The sequence below is a fragment of the Alligator sinensis genome, unplaced genomic scaffold, assembly GCF_000455745.1.
Source record: "Alligator sinensis unplaced genomic scaffold, ASM45574v1 scaffold285_2, whole genome shotgun sequence".
Lineage (NCBI taxonomy): Eukaryota > Metazoa > Chordata > Crocodylia > Alligatoridae > Alligator > Alligator sinensis.
This window is the reverse complement of record NW_005842384.1, coordinates 1021183-1036020: the sequence shown is the minus strand read 5'-3', so window position 1 is coordinate 1036020 and position 14838 is coordinate 1021183. Positions and strand designations below refer to the sequence as shown.

The following is a 14838-nucleotide window of genomic DNA, read 5'->3' as shown; positions in this document are numbered from 1 at the left end:
CCCCTGCGGAGCTAGTAAAGGAGCCGGCGGCATTTGGAGCAGCAGAGCCGGTGAAGGAACTGGCTGCGCCACATGTAGCGGCGCTGGTGAAGGAACCAGCGGCAGCTGGAACAGTAGCACCAGGGAAGGAAGCAGAGGTGTTCCGGGCGGCAAGGCTGGTGGAGTAACCGGCTACTTCGGGAGTAGGAGGACCAGGGCCGGGAAGAGCAGCCAGATTCAGGGAGGAGCCGAGGGAGAAGGTCTGAGGCAGCAACCCACAGGTGGGGAGTGGCTGGGGTGTAGGGAGTGACGGAGCCCCAAGACCACCCGCTAGGGACCGCGCCAACTCTGGTGGCTACCCTAAGGGAGGACCGCCCACTGAGATTACAGTCAAAGTCGTGGCAGGCGAGTTCAGGGGTCCTCCCGACCTCAACAGAGGTAGCCTTCGGGGCCCATCTGTAAGCCTGGGGTCCATAAAATCTAGGGACCGGGCGAGGGCGGCGCGGGAGCACCTGCTAGAGCGGAGGCGGGTACAAGGTGATAAGCAGAATCTCTCTGAAGCCAATTATGAAAAATTGGACACCAGGATCAAGTCACTGATTAATAATGTATGTGACCTTCAGTGCCCATTTACTTATTTATACTGTGTTTGTCTCCGTTCTCTCTTTGCAAATTCAAAACTAAATTAACTAAAGGATCTCTTCACAAACTCTATGCAAAAGCCTCCATGACCAGAGGCTGAGGAGGAACAATTTCTTATCACTGAACATCAAGCTAGTTCAACCCAGCTTAAAGGGGCACTAAGGAAAATAATACTGTATTCATTTAACTTGTACCTTCAGTGAATCAATAAACTATCACTGGGCATCTATTGCAATGTTACTGAGTCCTAATTTGCTACCTGTTAGTCAAAACACCTACACTTCTCTCTTACTGTCTCTCATAATTTTTGTTGTGGAAACTTTCTTTATCTTTCCATTTCACTAAACAAAGCACCTGTTTATATGTTTGCAACTGGTATTGTAAGGGACACTACTGCCACATTAACACTATATCTACACAGACACAGTTGGTTCAAATTTCCTTTGGAGAATTTTTCTCCTTTTTTGATCTTAAACAACATATAGAAAATATATTTTATTGGGCACTGAAATTACAAACCAACAACTCTAGTGCATTGCGGTTTGCACTAGAGGGTATGCAGGAGTGGGCAGGGATGAAGCGCCACCACCCCATGCCAGTGCCTCATAGGAGCAGGGCCAGAGTGGGGCGAGAGCAGGGCTGCACAGATGCCACACTGCCTCTGATTGTCACCCCTCCCCCCGACCTGCTTCCAGCCACTTGCCACTCCACCTCCCCATGGGGGTACACTTATTACAAAGAGGGACGCCAGGGCTACACTTATTTAAAAAGCTTGAAAACCCCTGACTTACACCATACTAAGGGCACTTAAAATGTGAATGTCTGCATGTTAAAGCTCATTAACTCATGCTAAGTGCCCTATAAGCATTTCAGTTACACTCTTTAGGCAAGGGTTAACTCTGGGCTGTGCTACTTGGCTCGTGTTCAGGTAACTTCAGTCTGCTCCATGGATATAAAATGAGCAATTTGCAATCCTCCAGCACCCCAGGATGCACCACACCTGTTGCGCGGACACATTTTTCAAACTCCCAAACTCTACTCCCTCCTCCCCCAAGTGTCCTGGCTCTTAGTCACATTCCTACCTGCCAGCCCTCTAGTGGCAAGTCAGAGCTGTGCAGGCAAGAAACAGTATTAACCCTTAACGTGCAACTGCTCACATCATGTTCTAACTTTAACACCACTTAACATTCCACAGATTTAGTATAGTGTAAGTGTAACGTAACTTTAACCTGAGACAAGGTTGCAGAATCATTCTGAAAGACAACTGGGCACAACATGATCTTGCAATTTTTCCCCCGCTATAGGAAATACTTCTTTCTATTTAAGGCCAAATAAAAACAAAGCCATAACATGCGAGAACAGCATTTGTGTTTCTCCGACTTCCTTTCTCCTCACAAATCCAAGCTGAGTTATTTGGCTCATGCTGCAGCCAGCTGCAGACTTCCTGTTCCCCTGAGTATGTGTTAGTGAGATGAGCAGTTCTTTCCTGACAGCAACTGATGCTCACTAGTCAGTGCTGCTACTGTTTCATCATGCTTTTCTTTTTAAAATTGCTTGCTTCCCCCCTGTTTCATATCAGTAATTAACTGAGGGATCTTGCTACAGGAGTTAAACATAGCCAGGAAGTTTGGTGCTTTATAAATGAATGACTTAAGGGGAGAACAGGACAATTACAAATTAGCTTTCCAGGGTTGGCCCTAGACCTTTTAATGGATGAGAAAAATCATTCATGGGATCAAAAAAAAAGAACTCTTAATAAGGATTTTTTTTCATTGGCATCATTAAACTGATAAAGAGATACCAACGCAGACATCACAGCTCTTTTTTGAGCAGGGAGGAAGAAATGCTACAAACACCACTGATGAACAAACAGATCCAAAGGTCTATAGTTCTGCCTTTATGTTAGATGTAAAGATAATGTGGTACTGTTAACAGACATATAACTTTTATGTTTAAAACAGTGAACAAAAGCCAAGTTGTAAGGTATATCAATGGCTCTAAGGGTTTAGGGCAGGGGTGGGCAAAGTCCAGCCCATGGGCCGGCAGTGGACTCCATTTCCCAGCAGCTCCTGCCCACGTGGCTGGGGGCCAGTTTCCATGGAAACCCCAACTAGACCTGTGCTGTGACAGCACAAAGCTGGGGTTGCCACAGAGACTGGCCCCAGCTGCGCTGGCAGGGTGTGCAGCAGGGCAGGGCAGGGGGCTGCTCTGGAGCCGCTGGGATCTTGCAGTGTGGACAGCTTGGGCCAGGGCCAGGGCCAGGGCAGAGCTTTGGTCTGCAGCCTGCACGCTCTGGGAAGGGGCACGCAGGTAGCAGATCGTGGCTCTGCCCTGGCTCCTTGCAGTGGTCATAGCCTAGTCCCGAGCCGGTGCAGAGCTGTGATCCACTGCCTTGAGTGCCCCTGCCTGGAGCATGCAGGCTGCAGATTGCAGCTCTGCCCTGGCCCCAGACCAAGTTGCCCCCCACCACAAGACACCAGCAACTCTGGAGCAGCCCCCTGCCCTGCCCTGCTGCTCCCTGCCAGCATGGCTGGCGCTGGTCTCCATGGCAACTCCAGCCTTGCACTATCACAGGGCAGGTGCAGCTGCAGTCTCCAGGGAGAGTGGTCCCAGCCATGTGGGCAAGGGCTGCTGGGAAATCGAGTCTGGCTACTGTCTGTATCTGCTATTTTGTCCATCCCTGGTTTAGAGATTAGTGCCTAAAGAATTATGTTATTTTTTTCATAAAATCAATATTTTGAATATACATTATTGTATACTTATGCTTTTACAGACTGCATATGTATATATATGCTTTGTACATACATTCATTTCATCTGTCAAATCCTTTTGGTTGAACTAGCCTGTTTTTTACAAACCAAGTGAGAAGAAATGGTCCCTGGGAAAGGAGAATCTGTTTTTCAACTGGACGAAAATTATTTAATTTTAGGGTTTTAAAGGATGCTTATAGATGAAACAGAGCACAGAATTCAGTGGAAAACTCAGTTAAATATTTATACTTCATTGATGTCAGTTTTACTTATCCATGGTTTTATATACTCTCAGTGAACAACCCAAACAAAAGAGCAGTTTGGAAACTTTCCACATCCTAACTTTCAGATTTGTGGCAGCCAAGACCAAGTGGAATTGAACCTTGTAAAAGTAATGTATCATTGGTACAATATATACAGGACCATCCCAAAGAGGAAGGCCTTAGGCATCCCAGGGATGGTAAAGGCTATAATTTCTCCTAATGTAACTTTGGCCTTTTGGAACATTATCTGCTTTCGGCAGAGCCACTCAGAGATCAGCAAACCACAAAGTGAAATGCTGGGTTCAGTTCTGTATTGCCTGGGGTCTAGAAACTTTTAGAAAGTGCTGGTGTTTAAATCAGATGTTCTTCAACTTCTCAAACTGTGGGTCGGAGATCTTGTTTCAGTGCCCATAGATAAAAATCTGCTGTAAATTTGGAAGATTAGCTCTTCTCATGCCTTCCACAACAGTCTTCATCCTTTTAATGATTAACCCACAGTTTAAATTGTGGCTTAACGTCTAAACAAATAAAGGAAACAAAAAGCAAGAATTAAATGAGCATTGTTAATTGTTGAGGTAAAAGAAGCTATTTGAAGAAAAGAGAATTTCTGTGGAGAAATATGCAGGTCTGCTAGGTCATCAAGGATTACAGGGAGAAAATAAGGAAAGAACAGATATTGAGATGCTAAATGATTTTTTCTTTACTCTTCACAACAGAGATGTTGGAAGAATACCTATTTGGAGAGGGTGCCTTTTTGATAATAAAGATGAGGTACTATTAGGGACTTAAGTGCTAAACTTTAGGTTTTAGAACAAAATCAATACATTAAAAATCAACAAATACATGTGAGCAGATAATATATACCCAAGATTTTGGAAGGTACTTAAAAATGAAGTGGCTGAATTGTTTGCAAAATGATGTCGTTTCTCATTAACATCAACTACTATACCTGAGGATAATTAATCTTTTACATAAAAAAGGTAAAAGGATCAATTCATGGAGTTGCAGGGCAACTTATCCCTTATCCATTGCTAAAATGGCAATGAAAACACCTGGAAGTTCATGTAATCATGGGCTAAATACAGACATTACACATAAACCAGTATCAGTGACTGAAAACCAGTCTACACCTAAAACAGAATAGAAGTTTGGGGCACGTAGACTAGTTTAAAAAAGCCAGATCCCAGTCTAAGACCTTGATTGTCGAGGTATCAGACTTAATCATTTTAGATTAGACCAATCTATCAAACTTCTGTGCCAGAACCTCTACCAATTCATGTTAGGTTGCTGTCCCTTTGCATCCCAGGTACTCTGCAGCTCCCTTCACTAGCCCCTCCTCATATGGAGATGCACTAGCAGTCAGCAAATGCTTGGCTGCTCAGGGGGGCAGGGTCTTGCAATGGGCCGGGGGGATGGAGGTGCTCTGTAGAAGGAAGGACTGTGTGCTTTGGAGCTTGGTACCAGTGACAGCTGAGGGGCCCAATCCTTCCTTCTATGAAACACCTCTATCCCTGCTAGGCTGCACCAGTGCATCCTGCTGGCTGCCTCTGGTGCTGAGCTCCAAGGACCTTAATTCTTCCTTCTAGTGACCCTATCCCTGCTACCCAGTGCACGCCCCCCCCAGCTGCATCAGCATGTCCCACCAGCTACTTCTGGCTGGCAGGACATGCCTGGCACAGCCTGGGAGTCTTGTACTGTGCAGCAGGGACATAGGTACTCTACAGAAGTAAGGACTAGGCTCCTTGATTGCCACTGGTGCTGAGCTCCAAGGGGCTTGATCCTTCCTTCTACAGAAGACCTGGGCCAGCCCTCATTGGCTGCCATGCACACGACACCGACCCACTGCCAGCATTGTGGATGCTCCCCCATACCTAGCCCTAGGCTTTCAGGAGAACCCCAGTTCAGCTATGCTCAGCTGCCTTTGGCAGTCTCTGGCATACTGGGAGATATGCAGCAGCACCCCTTGCCTTCTGGTCTTGGCCAGTGCAGGCATATCTGTGTGCCTGCAAAGGGAAAACGCGTGTTGTGTTTGCTCTCGATCCAAGCTCGTAGCTTAGAAAAAACTGTGTAGATGTAATTGATTCTGCCTCAGGCTTGTTGAATGTCTGTACCAAGCCATAGACTCCACACAGCACGGGCTCTGTATCAGAAAAAACATGACCCAGTAGTCTATTGGAAATATATGAATATGTCAACAAAACTATTGGCAAATAACAGAAAAATAAAACTAGTTTAGACTTTCAAAGGGCCTTTGAGAGAGCCTCTCACAGGAAGCTACTAATAGAATTAAAAAAAAAATTGGCTACATGGCTCAGAGACTGAAAAAGGACAGAGACAAACATGTAATTTTCACTGGTTAAGAGTGGGATGCCCCAAGATTTTATAGTATATATTTATAATTTATTTGGAAAAGAGGGAGACAGTACTGAAGACAAAAATTGTAGATGAGACAAAGATGAGATTATTCAGATTTTAAAGCCTAGATCTCTTCAAATCCTAGTGGTTAATGTAGATGATTGGGCAACATTGTAGCAGATAACAGTCAATGTTTAAAAAGGCAAAATGAAAATGCAAATTTATAAATAATATAAGCGACACATACATCCTACTGGGTTATCTGGCTATCATTGTGGACATTTAATGAAAACTACCATCAGAGCTGCATAAGCAGTAAACACAAACAAATGAACAAACAGATACATCCTCCAATCAATCAAGATGTACAATGAAAAAGAAGGAGAAAATATGGAAAGACGTGATGATTTGTATAAACACATCATGAATGCACTTAATCTGGAACACTGTGTTCAGTTTTTTCACCTTACATCACAACTAGACACTTCTTTTGTCTGAAGCAGCCAAATACTTGCCACTGTCAGAGAAGATATTGTACCAGACAGACTACTGACCTTTTCCAGGATAAGTGTGAAAAGCAACTGCAAAATTATAGTCTGGATTCCTCTGTTTATTTTCTCTCATTCATTCTATATCAAGTGTACTCGGTCATACACAAGTAAAATAGATATTGTTTCTACATATGAACCCTGAGAACTCAACCTGGGTTCTGAGAGGAAAGTTGAATCATTTTTATCTGGCATACTGTCAATAGTAACAAAGGTTTGTACAGTTCAAAGTTTGCCCTCAGTGAAAGTTATGCAATGCTCCAATGGCTTTGCATTATATGCTCAGTGACAAGAGGCATTTTTGAAAGCCTTTTGAGGCATTTTGAAAGGAATGTAGCATGACTCTTAAGCCCAGAGTTCCTGCACTAATTTGATATCCTCTCATTTTCATTGTCACAATTATTTATAGAAGCAATAAAGAATCATGAAAATGAAGGTATAGAAATATATGCACCACAGGCAGGCATCCCACAGAATAGAAATTACCTTCATGATTATTATTTTTGCGTCTATATTTTGGGGTCTTTCTTACACACTGGTCATAGCTACATGTGCCTCTTTTAAGTGGGCTTAGCCTAAAATTGTCATTTTTAAGGCACATTAACAGCACAGGTCTACATGTGCATGCCCTTAATGTGCCTTAAAAATGGTGATTTAAGACTATGTGAGCCTAAATTTGATACCTGCATAAAACAGTCTAATTACTTAAGTTCCACCAAAATAAGGCCTGAAAAAAAAAACAATAAAGGAAATGGTGTGCATAAGGTGGGTGATCTGCCTAAACCTCCCATGAAAGAGACAGTGGGCATGTCTACACGTGTATTTAAGCATGCCTAAGCTTAATGCACCTTTACATAGGGCACATTAAGGCAATTTAGATGCATGTCTACACATGGATGCACCAATGTGCATTAAGGCAGATTAAATTTAGGCATGAATAACTAAGTCGCATTAGCGCATGTGTGGGCACACTAATGCAAACTAATGTGTTGTGCGTCAATGGATACACACTGTATTAATGTACATTAACATGACTGCACATGTGCTAATGCGACCTGGCTATTTGTCTCTCAAGCACAGCACCACAACACATGGCTATTTATAACTATGGGGCTCCACCATCCCATGCACCCCTTCCTTATGCCACCTTAACCCTGAGAATCCTTTCAGGGTAAAATGTAGAGTTCAAGGAAAGTTAAACAAAATAAGAATAAACAACTCCTGGCCTTTACTGTGGCTTCATCAAAAGGTCTTAATTCTTTGTTCTCTTTGTCTCGGCATCTCTCTTACTCTTCTTGACTCTGGGCTAGGGCTCTTCAAGCATGTCCCAACCCTCGGCATCCTGCTCTCTCTCCTTGGTTCTGAGTAGAGTACTTCTAGTCATGCCCCGACCCTCGGCATCTCACTCTCCTCCCCCGGTTTCCTACCAGGGACCCTCAGGCGTGCCTCATGCCTCTGCTTCCTGCTCTCCTTCTCCAACTTTGAACTGGGGACTTTTGGGTGTGCCCTGCCCCTCTGCCTCCAGCTCTGCTCTCCTGGCTTCTAACCAGGGACTCCTGGGCATGCCCGCCCCTCCATGTCCAGCTCTCGCTTGCCAGCTCTAAGCAGGGGATTCCTCTCTGTGCTTAAGCTGGCAGTCCCTCCTTCCACGTTGTGTGGCCTCATCTTGAGCCAGCATGCACCCTGGATGTGAGACTGCCAGCTGTTCCTTTCTTCCTCTCAGGCTAGTATGAAGATGGAGGGCTTGGGTCAGGGGTTGGTTCCCTGGGGATTTCCCTGACCCAATACCTCTCCCTCTCACAAAGAGTAAAGGAAAAAAACCCTTTGTTCAGAAGCCAGAATTTGAACCCTTCTTTTATTTTTTTCTATGAAAAATTAGGAGATGTGGTACTGTATAAAAGTAATTTAGGGTGCTGACTGTAATAATTAGCACATTTCCAGGAAGAAAATGAACTCTTAGTTCTAGAAGTCACTCTTATCCAACACATCCTCACAGAAGACGACATTTCAAGCCTGAGACTGAATCAATTCAATCTTTGCAGGTTAGTATAAGCTGTGTAGATTGAACCAATAAACAAGTGAACAGACATTCACTTTTGATTCTGGAAATGCAGTCACATGGCTGCAGTAGCCCAGGCCAGAAACTGGGGGTGGGAGAGTGCTAAAGCACGCCTCCTTGCTTGACTGGAGAAGACAGCTTGGGCCAGGGCTGGCCCATTCACTCTGAGAGTTTATGGCAGAGGTGCAAAGCATCTTGGGATGCTGGAAGACTTAACCTGAGTTAACCTGAATCTAGAGGGGATTTGGGATAGAAGTTCAATAAATCAATTTACCCTAAATCAATTAAGTCTGATACTATACCCAGGTTTATCTTAAACTGATTTTGGCCATTTTGAAAATGGTTTGTCCACTGAACTTCTGTTGTTACAGATCTGAACTGGATTCTGATCACTTGTGTGTAATTTCTGTCCCTTGAGTCAACTTGATCACAAACAGACAAAGCCTCTTTGGTGTCCAACCAGATTTGAGTGAATTTTAAAATTATGTTATACTAAAAATGTAGCTTATATAAAACAAGAATATAAGAATATATTGATAATAAAATAAAATAATAGGCCTGAAAATAGCTAATGACAAGTCCACACAGATAAATTCATCAGTTCTATTAATAAATGTATATACCAAACAAACAATGAAATGTTTGTAAGACAATAATTGTTTCAAAGCAAAGGCAATGAATTTGTTTCAGTTTTATGAAATATGTAATAGCATGACTGCCTACTACTGCTTTGATGGGGAAACCATCTGACAGAGACAGAGATACAGCCAGAAGGAACGTGCCTTGGTATCTTTAAAATTCCATACAAATGTTATAACAAATCCACATTCATCAGTAGCACTGTGAAGGGAAGGAATAAAGGCAAACCTTTAATGTTTCATTTAAAATGGTTTAGTTTCTCACAGAAACTGATAAAGACCCGACATCTGTAGAAAATCCAAGGAGCTTTCCTTTATTTCCTTCATTCTCAGACATACCTTGGCTGACCTAGTGATGGCTCCAATCTCAGAATAAAGATCTGTGCTGTCTGGGAATTTTTCCACCACCATAGTGCAGACATGATGCAGAAGAGACTGCTTGTGCACTGTGTCCTTGACTTCTGGAACCTTCTCGAGGTAGCTCAATTCAAAAGCTTTGGCCTGTGAAGAACAAAGACATTAGGGGGTCGGACTCGATGATCTATTGAGGTCCCTTCCGACCCTAACATCTATGAATCTATGAATTACAAAGACAAGTAAATTAATCCTGCAGAGTTCTTAAAGAAAACATTTATTAAGAAATAATGGGTGAAAAAGGATGAACAGAAGAGAATACTCCTTTTAAATAAAAAGAATAAAATAATACAGTGCTCATTTATACACTATTTTATATGCTGTTGTAGAGAGCAGGCACTACACTTGACTTGAGCCCACAAGAGGCCGAGAAATGTACCACAACTGTGTACAGATATTTATTTCTACCAGAAGACATTTTTTCCAGTAGAAAAATGGCCCAGGAGCTGGAAGGCATAGATGTTTCTCCAGCCCCGTGGCTGGAGAGCTTCACAGTCAAGCACTCCAGCCAGGAAGCACTAGAGGGCTGTTTTCTGGTCCACATCCACCCTTAGGGAAGCCATTAACTGGCAGCCTGTCCTCTCTATTCCTGAGAAGGGGGCTGGCTGTCAAGCGGTAGCTGGCAGCTGCTGCAAAACAGTAGCTGCCACATATAGCTGGGGAGGGTTCCTGCCCTGGGAGAATGCCCCCCACATCCCACCAATCATTGGAGTGGCAGGAGGGGGGTATTCCCCCTTGGTGGGGACCCTCCCTGTTCTCCCCCACAGGAAAATAGCTCTGCTCTTTGCACTACACCGGGGTGACTCAGAGGCATGTGGGGCGAGGGATGTGGGGAGATGCGAGGGGAAGCAGAGCACTCAGCCACTGTGGCAAGGCTCTGAGAGCTTTGAGGCAGGAGTATGGCAGCCAGCCTCACCCTGTGCTATTCCGGGCTGACCCAGTGCAGTATGGGGCAAGGCAAGGACATTTCATTGTGGTAGCAGGGCTCCTGGCACAGCAACCTGCCTCATCCTGCACTGCTCTGAGTCAGCCAGGCAGCAAGGAGAAGTCTCCACACACCAAGATCTCACCCCCTTCAGCTTCCCCTTAAGTCCTTCACCTCCCTCTTACCAGCTGAGCAGTGGGAGCAGTGATTTAAAAGCTGGAGGAGCTGAAAGCCAGGTTGTGCAGAGGCTCTCTTCAGCCCAGCTCCCCTTTGCTGCTGCACACCTGGTTGAGTGTGTCAGACAGCAATTTAAAAAATGGAGTCAGGAGCAGGGTTTATGGAAAGCCTCCCTGCCCAACCTCCCAGCTCCTATTTGCTGCCCAGCTGAGCGGCAGGGAAGAGACTTAAAAGCTGCTGGAAGCGGGTTCCTAAGCTGTGCTCCCAGACACTGACTGCTAGATTGCTACCCTGCCACACAGCTGGGCAGTGGGGGCCAGAGAGAACTGGCGAAGTGCCTTGCCTCTTCCCAAAACTGGGGACTGCCTAGTTTGCGGAAGAAACAGGAAGTGGGGGCTTGAAGATGCTCCCCTCACCTCCCAGGCTATGGGTGGGGCAGAAGGTGCCCCCTGTGCTTTCTCAAGACTGGGGTGATCCCATTATCAGGAATGCAGGGAGCCTTTCTCTTGGCTCCACTCATCCTAATCTCCAGGAGGAGTTAAAATGGTGGAAAGTGTAGAGATGTTCAGTCTCCTGGGAGAAATGCTCCTGGGAGCTATTTAACCCTGGTTGTTTCCATTTTTGCTCCAGAAGAAAAGCCCTGTACATTTTCAGTTTCTACCAGGAGAATTGCAATTCTCCCAGCAGAAACTGAATGTCTGTACCTGGCTTCTACCTGTACTGAAAAGACCCAGGATATTTTACTTATACTATGAATGAAGTGCAGCTCCACTGAAGATAATCAAATTACAATGATGTGAGAATTAGGCCAAGTCCAAAACCTCTTTCATATTCTTTAAAAGGCAAAAAATTGCACTTGAGAAATATAAAACATAGGTTTTCTTCTTCAAACCATAGGCATATATTATGAATATAGATAATAGGTCATAGCCACACTACTAGGTGAAGAAGCTGATAAAGCAACTCTGTAATGGTAGATGGCAATAAAATGATAGGGTGACAAAAGCTTACATTGGTTCCATTTAGAAAGTTCCCAATGGCTAGTAAAGTAGAAAGGATAAATCCCAAAGTTTTATTATGTTCCAGCTGGTCCATTCCTTCCTTCAGATCTAAAAGTGGCTCTGCAATTTCCTATCATTTAAAAAAAAGAAAGAAAAGAAAAGAAATAAGTAAAGGAGAAAAAATTGTTTTCCAGTGTGTTCTGGCTCAATTCTGGGGTTTAGATTAATTATTGTAAAGGTTCCTAAACTGTGTTCCTACAAAGAGTTGGCTTGTCAAGTGGAGCTGGCTTTCTTTATTGTTCCAGCTACTAAATCATATGAAAAGACAGCAAAGTAATAAATTAAATTCTTTCCTAATGTTGCCTGTGCATGTAAGCAATTACCTGTCATGGGGAGGTTATGTGTTTGCAAGTGGAAGAGGACATTACACTGAACACAGTAATGAAATCTCTTTCCTCTCTTTTTTGTGACCTTTCAAAAGACAATAACACCTATTGTTTTTGGTGGCTTGAAATTTTAAGTCTGACTTAAATTCTTTCCAAGTGATGGCTGCCTTTGAGTCACAGACAGGATTGTGTGCTACTTTAAAGCTCTAATATGCCACTTTAAAACCCCCAAAGCCTCACTGTGTCTACCTTTACAAGACTGGATTTTGGTTTTAATGTTTTTACATAAAAACTTTTAATGTGCCTGCAATTTGCTACATGAACTGATAGGCTTAGAACCATAAATTCTGCTTCATTATCTCAGGAAGTGAACTACACAATGTAGTTCAAAGGCAGAGAGAGACAGAGTAATCTAAATGAATGAGCTTATTCTTATGTTTTTTGTGTGGTCATGAGCTGTTTACTTTGCATATAGAATAAAGTGAATATACTTCTCACTTCTCTTTATCAGGAAATTTAATCTTAGCCATCTGTGGCCAGCATTCTTCCCCCAGACTGTTACTGTGTTTAGGTACTGAAGAATCAAAATTAAGTGACGGCATTTTAGACCAAGAGGCAAAATAATGTCAGAACTCTGTCACAGAGAAAACATGAAAAGTCATTCTCAGATTGAGCAGATATTTTACTAGAAGCACATGCATGGAACAATGCATTACTAGTCACTACTATTACCATGTTGCTGGAAAGAAAAGACAAGAACTGGAACTTTGGAAGAAACTAAGAAGTAAAGGTCAAAGCAATTTATACAGCAGAACAGAAGTGAAAGGGAAATGCCTTCATGCGGACCTTATACCTGCTTAACTAAAACTTTTATAAAATAATTTAGTTAAATGGGTACTTACTTCTGTATGAACATATTTCAATTAGTTTAAAAGTTTATTTAATATAGCTATCCTTTTTTAGGTAAATTACTGGGGTAAGCCAAATTCATCTAAAAAAATTGTAAAACACAGGCATTTGCTCTGGTTTAGCGAAACAACCTTATGCAGACAAGCCCTAAAATGGTTTTACTTACATTTTATAAAAGTAGTAGAAAAAAGGACTGGAAAAAACTTACAGGTAAGATTGTGATGCATGGAATAAGTAGAGCATACTATAGCTTATTGTATACCTTCATTCAGCCACTCACTTGCAAAATATTCCAGCTTATACACCCTTACATAGATTTTCTGATATATTCTTCTTTTTATTATTATTATTACCATCATCATCATATATTTTTATAGCAGTGCCTACTGACCAGCCAAGAATAGGACCCCCTGTAATTGTTACTGTATATACAGTCTGACACATAGCACAATGTCAAAGAACATATAGTCTAAATAGCGGACAGAGAGATGGGGTAAGAAACGGCATTGCAGCACTCATCACGGTGGCTTTTAAACCTCATATTAGCGACACAGCCCATTTTTCTGGTGGGAATAAGGGAAGTTGGTGGGTTGTTGTTTTTTTTTTTTGCTAGCTTGCTTTTTTTGTAATTAGAGATTTTTGGATGTAAAGTTTAACTAGCAGGATGTTAGCATAATGGACTGACAAAAGAAGGAGAGATGAAATAAAGGATAACCCAAATATATTGCATTTACTCAAATGCAACATACACCTCCCCCACAAAAAATAGCTGCTGGAAACTGGTATGTATTTCTTAAATGAGGAAATGAAGGGAACAGAGGAGTTGATTCTGTGGGAGCTGAACCACCTAGCCCCTGTTCTCAGGCTGAGCAGGCAGCCAGTAGCGTTTGCTGAGTCAGCTAAGGGCCTTATCCTGCTGGAGCCAAACTGGCTGGCCCCTTTTATAGAGCTGGATGGGTTCTCAGCTGACTCAGGTCAGTGCTGCTGGCTACACCCTCCAGGTCAACTTGAGAAGAAAAGAGGGGCTGGGTAGTTTGGCTCGGCCAGCAGGCCCTGCTGTATCCTGCAGCTAGGGGCCAGAAGAGTCATAGGTTTTTGCTTTCTTTCCCATGTGAAAATACCTTATTTTCAAGCAAAGATTTTTCTGTTTTTCAATAACAGGGTGCAGGTCTTATTCAGGGGCATGTGATATGTGAGAAAATACAGCAGAAAGGAAGTTTAAGTAGTCAAAATTTGCTGTATATGCATTGGTTAAGATGTAAGCATTAAACACCCTCCTTTCTGAAGACTATAACAAGTTAGGACCAGCTTCCAAAAATTCTTTCTAGCTTCCAAAAAGTTTGGATGCAATTTCAGAATGTTTTCTCTAAAAAAAATTAGACTTCATGTGCAAGTATGATATTTCTTTAATGTATAATAGCATGTGGTCTCCAGTTTGTGCAGACTTTGCAATCATTGGAGTCTTTCAGCAATGAATGGCAATCCTTGTCTTCTCTAGCTTAACTCCTAAAGTTAGTACACCTGCTTGCACTCATTTATGATCCTTATAGTTTTCAGCATTAAAGATAAATATGCGCATGCTGAGCTTAGTGTAAAGGCTTTTATCTTCAGATCAAGGAGAAGTAGCTCAACAAAAAATATATGCCACTTTCTCTTAACTTCAAACTTATCTTGCGATGTCAACCCCCCCCGGGAAGAAAAATAAGAGTACATAATTTGACAGTATCTGAATTGTATGTACCTCAGAGCAAAGCACAAGCATTAACATGTAATGTTTACATTAGGAATCAAA

At 42.8% G+C, this 14838-nt stretch overlaps 1 protein-coding gene across 15 annotated transcripts in view; it reads right to left on the bottom strand.

Moving 5' to 3' along the window:
- FHOD3 (formin homology 2 domain containing 3) overlaps nt 1-14838 on the bottom strand; it is a 681582-nt gene that overhangs the window by 62763 nt on the left and 603981 nt on the right. For all 15 annotated transcript variants that reach the window (XM_025210988.1, XM_025210991.1, XM_025210999.1 and 12 more), the window contains 2 exons: nt 11762-11881; nt 9574-9735 (listed from right to left, as the gene is read on the bottom strand). In XM_025210988.1, the coding sequence (XP_025066773.1) occupies nt 9574-9735; nt 11762-11881 (282 nt within the window). The remainder of the gene's footprint in view (nt 1-9573; nt 9736-11761; nt 11882-14838) is intronic.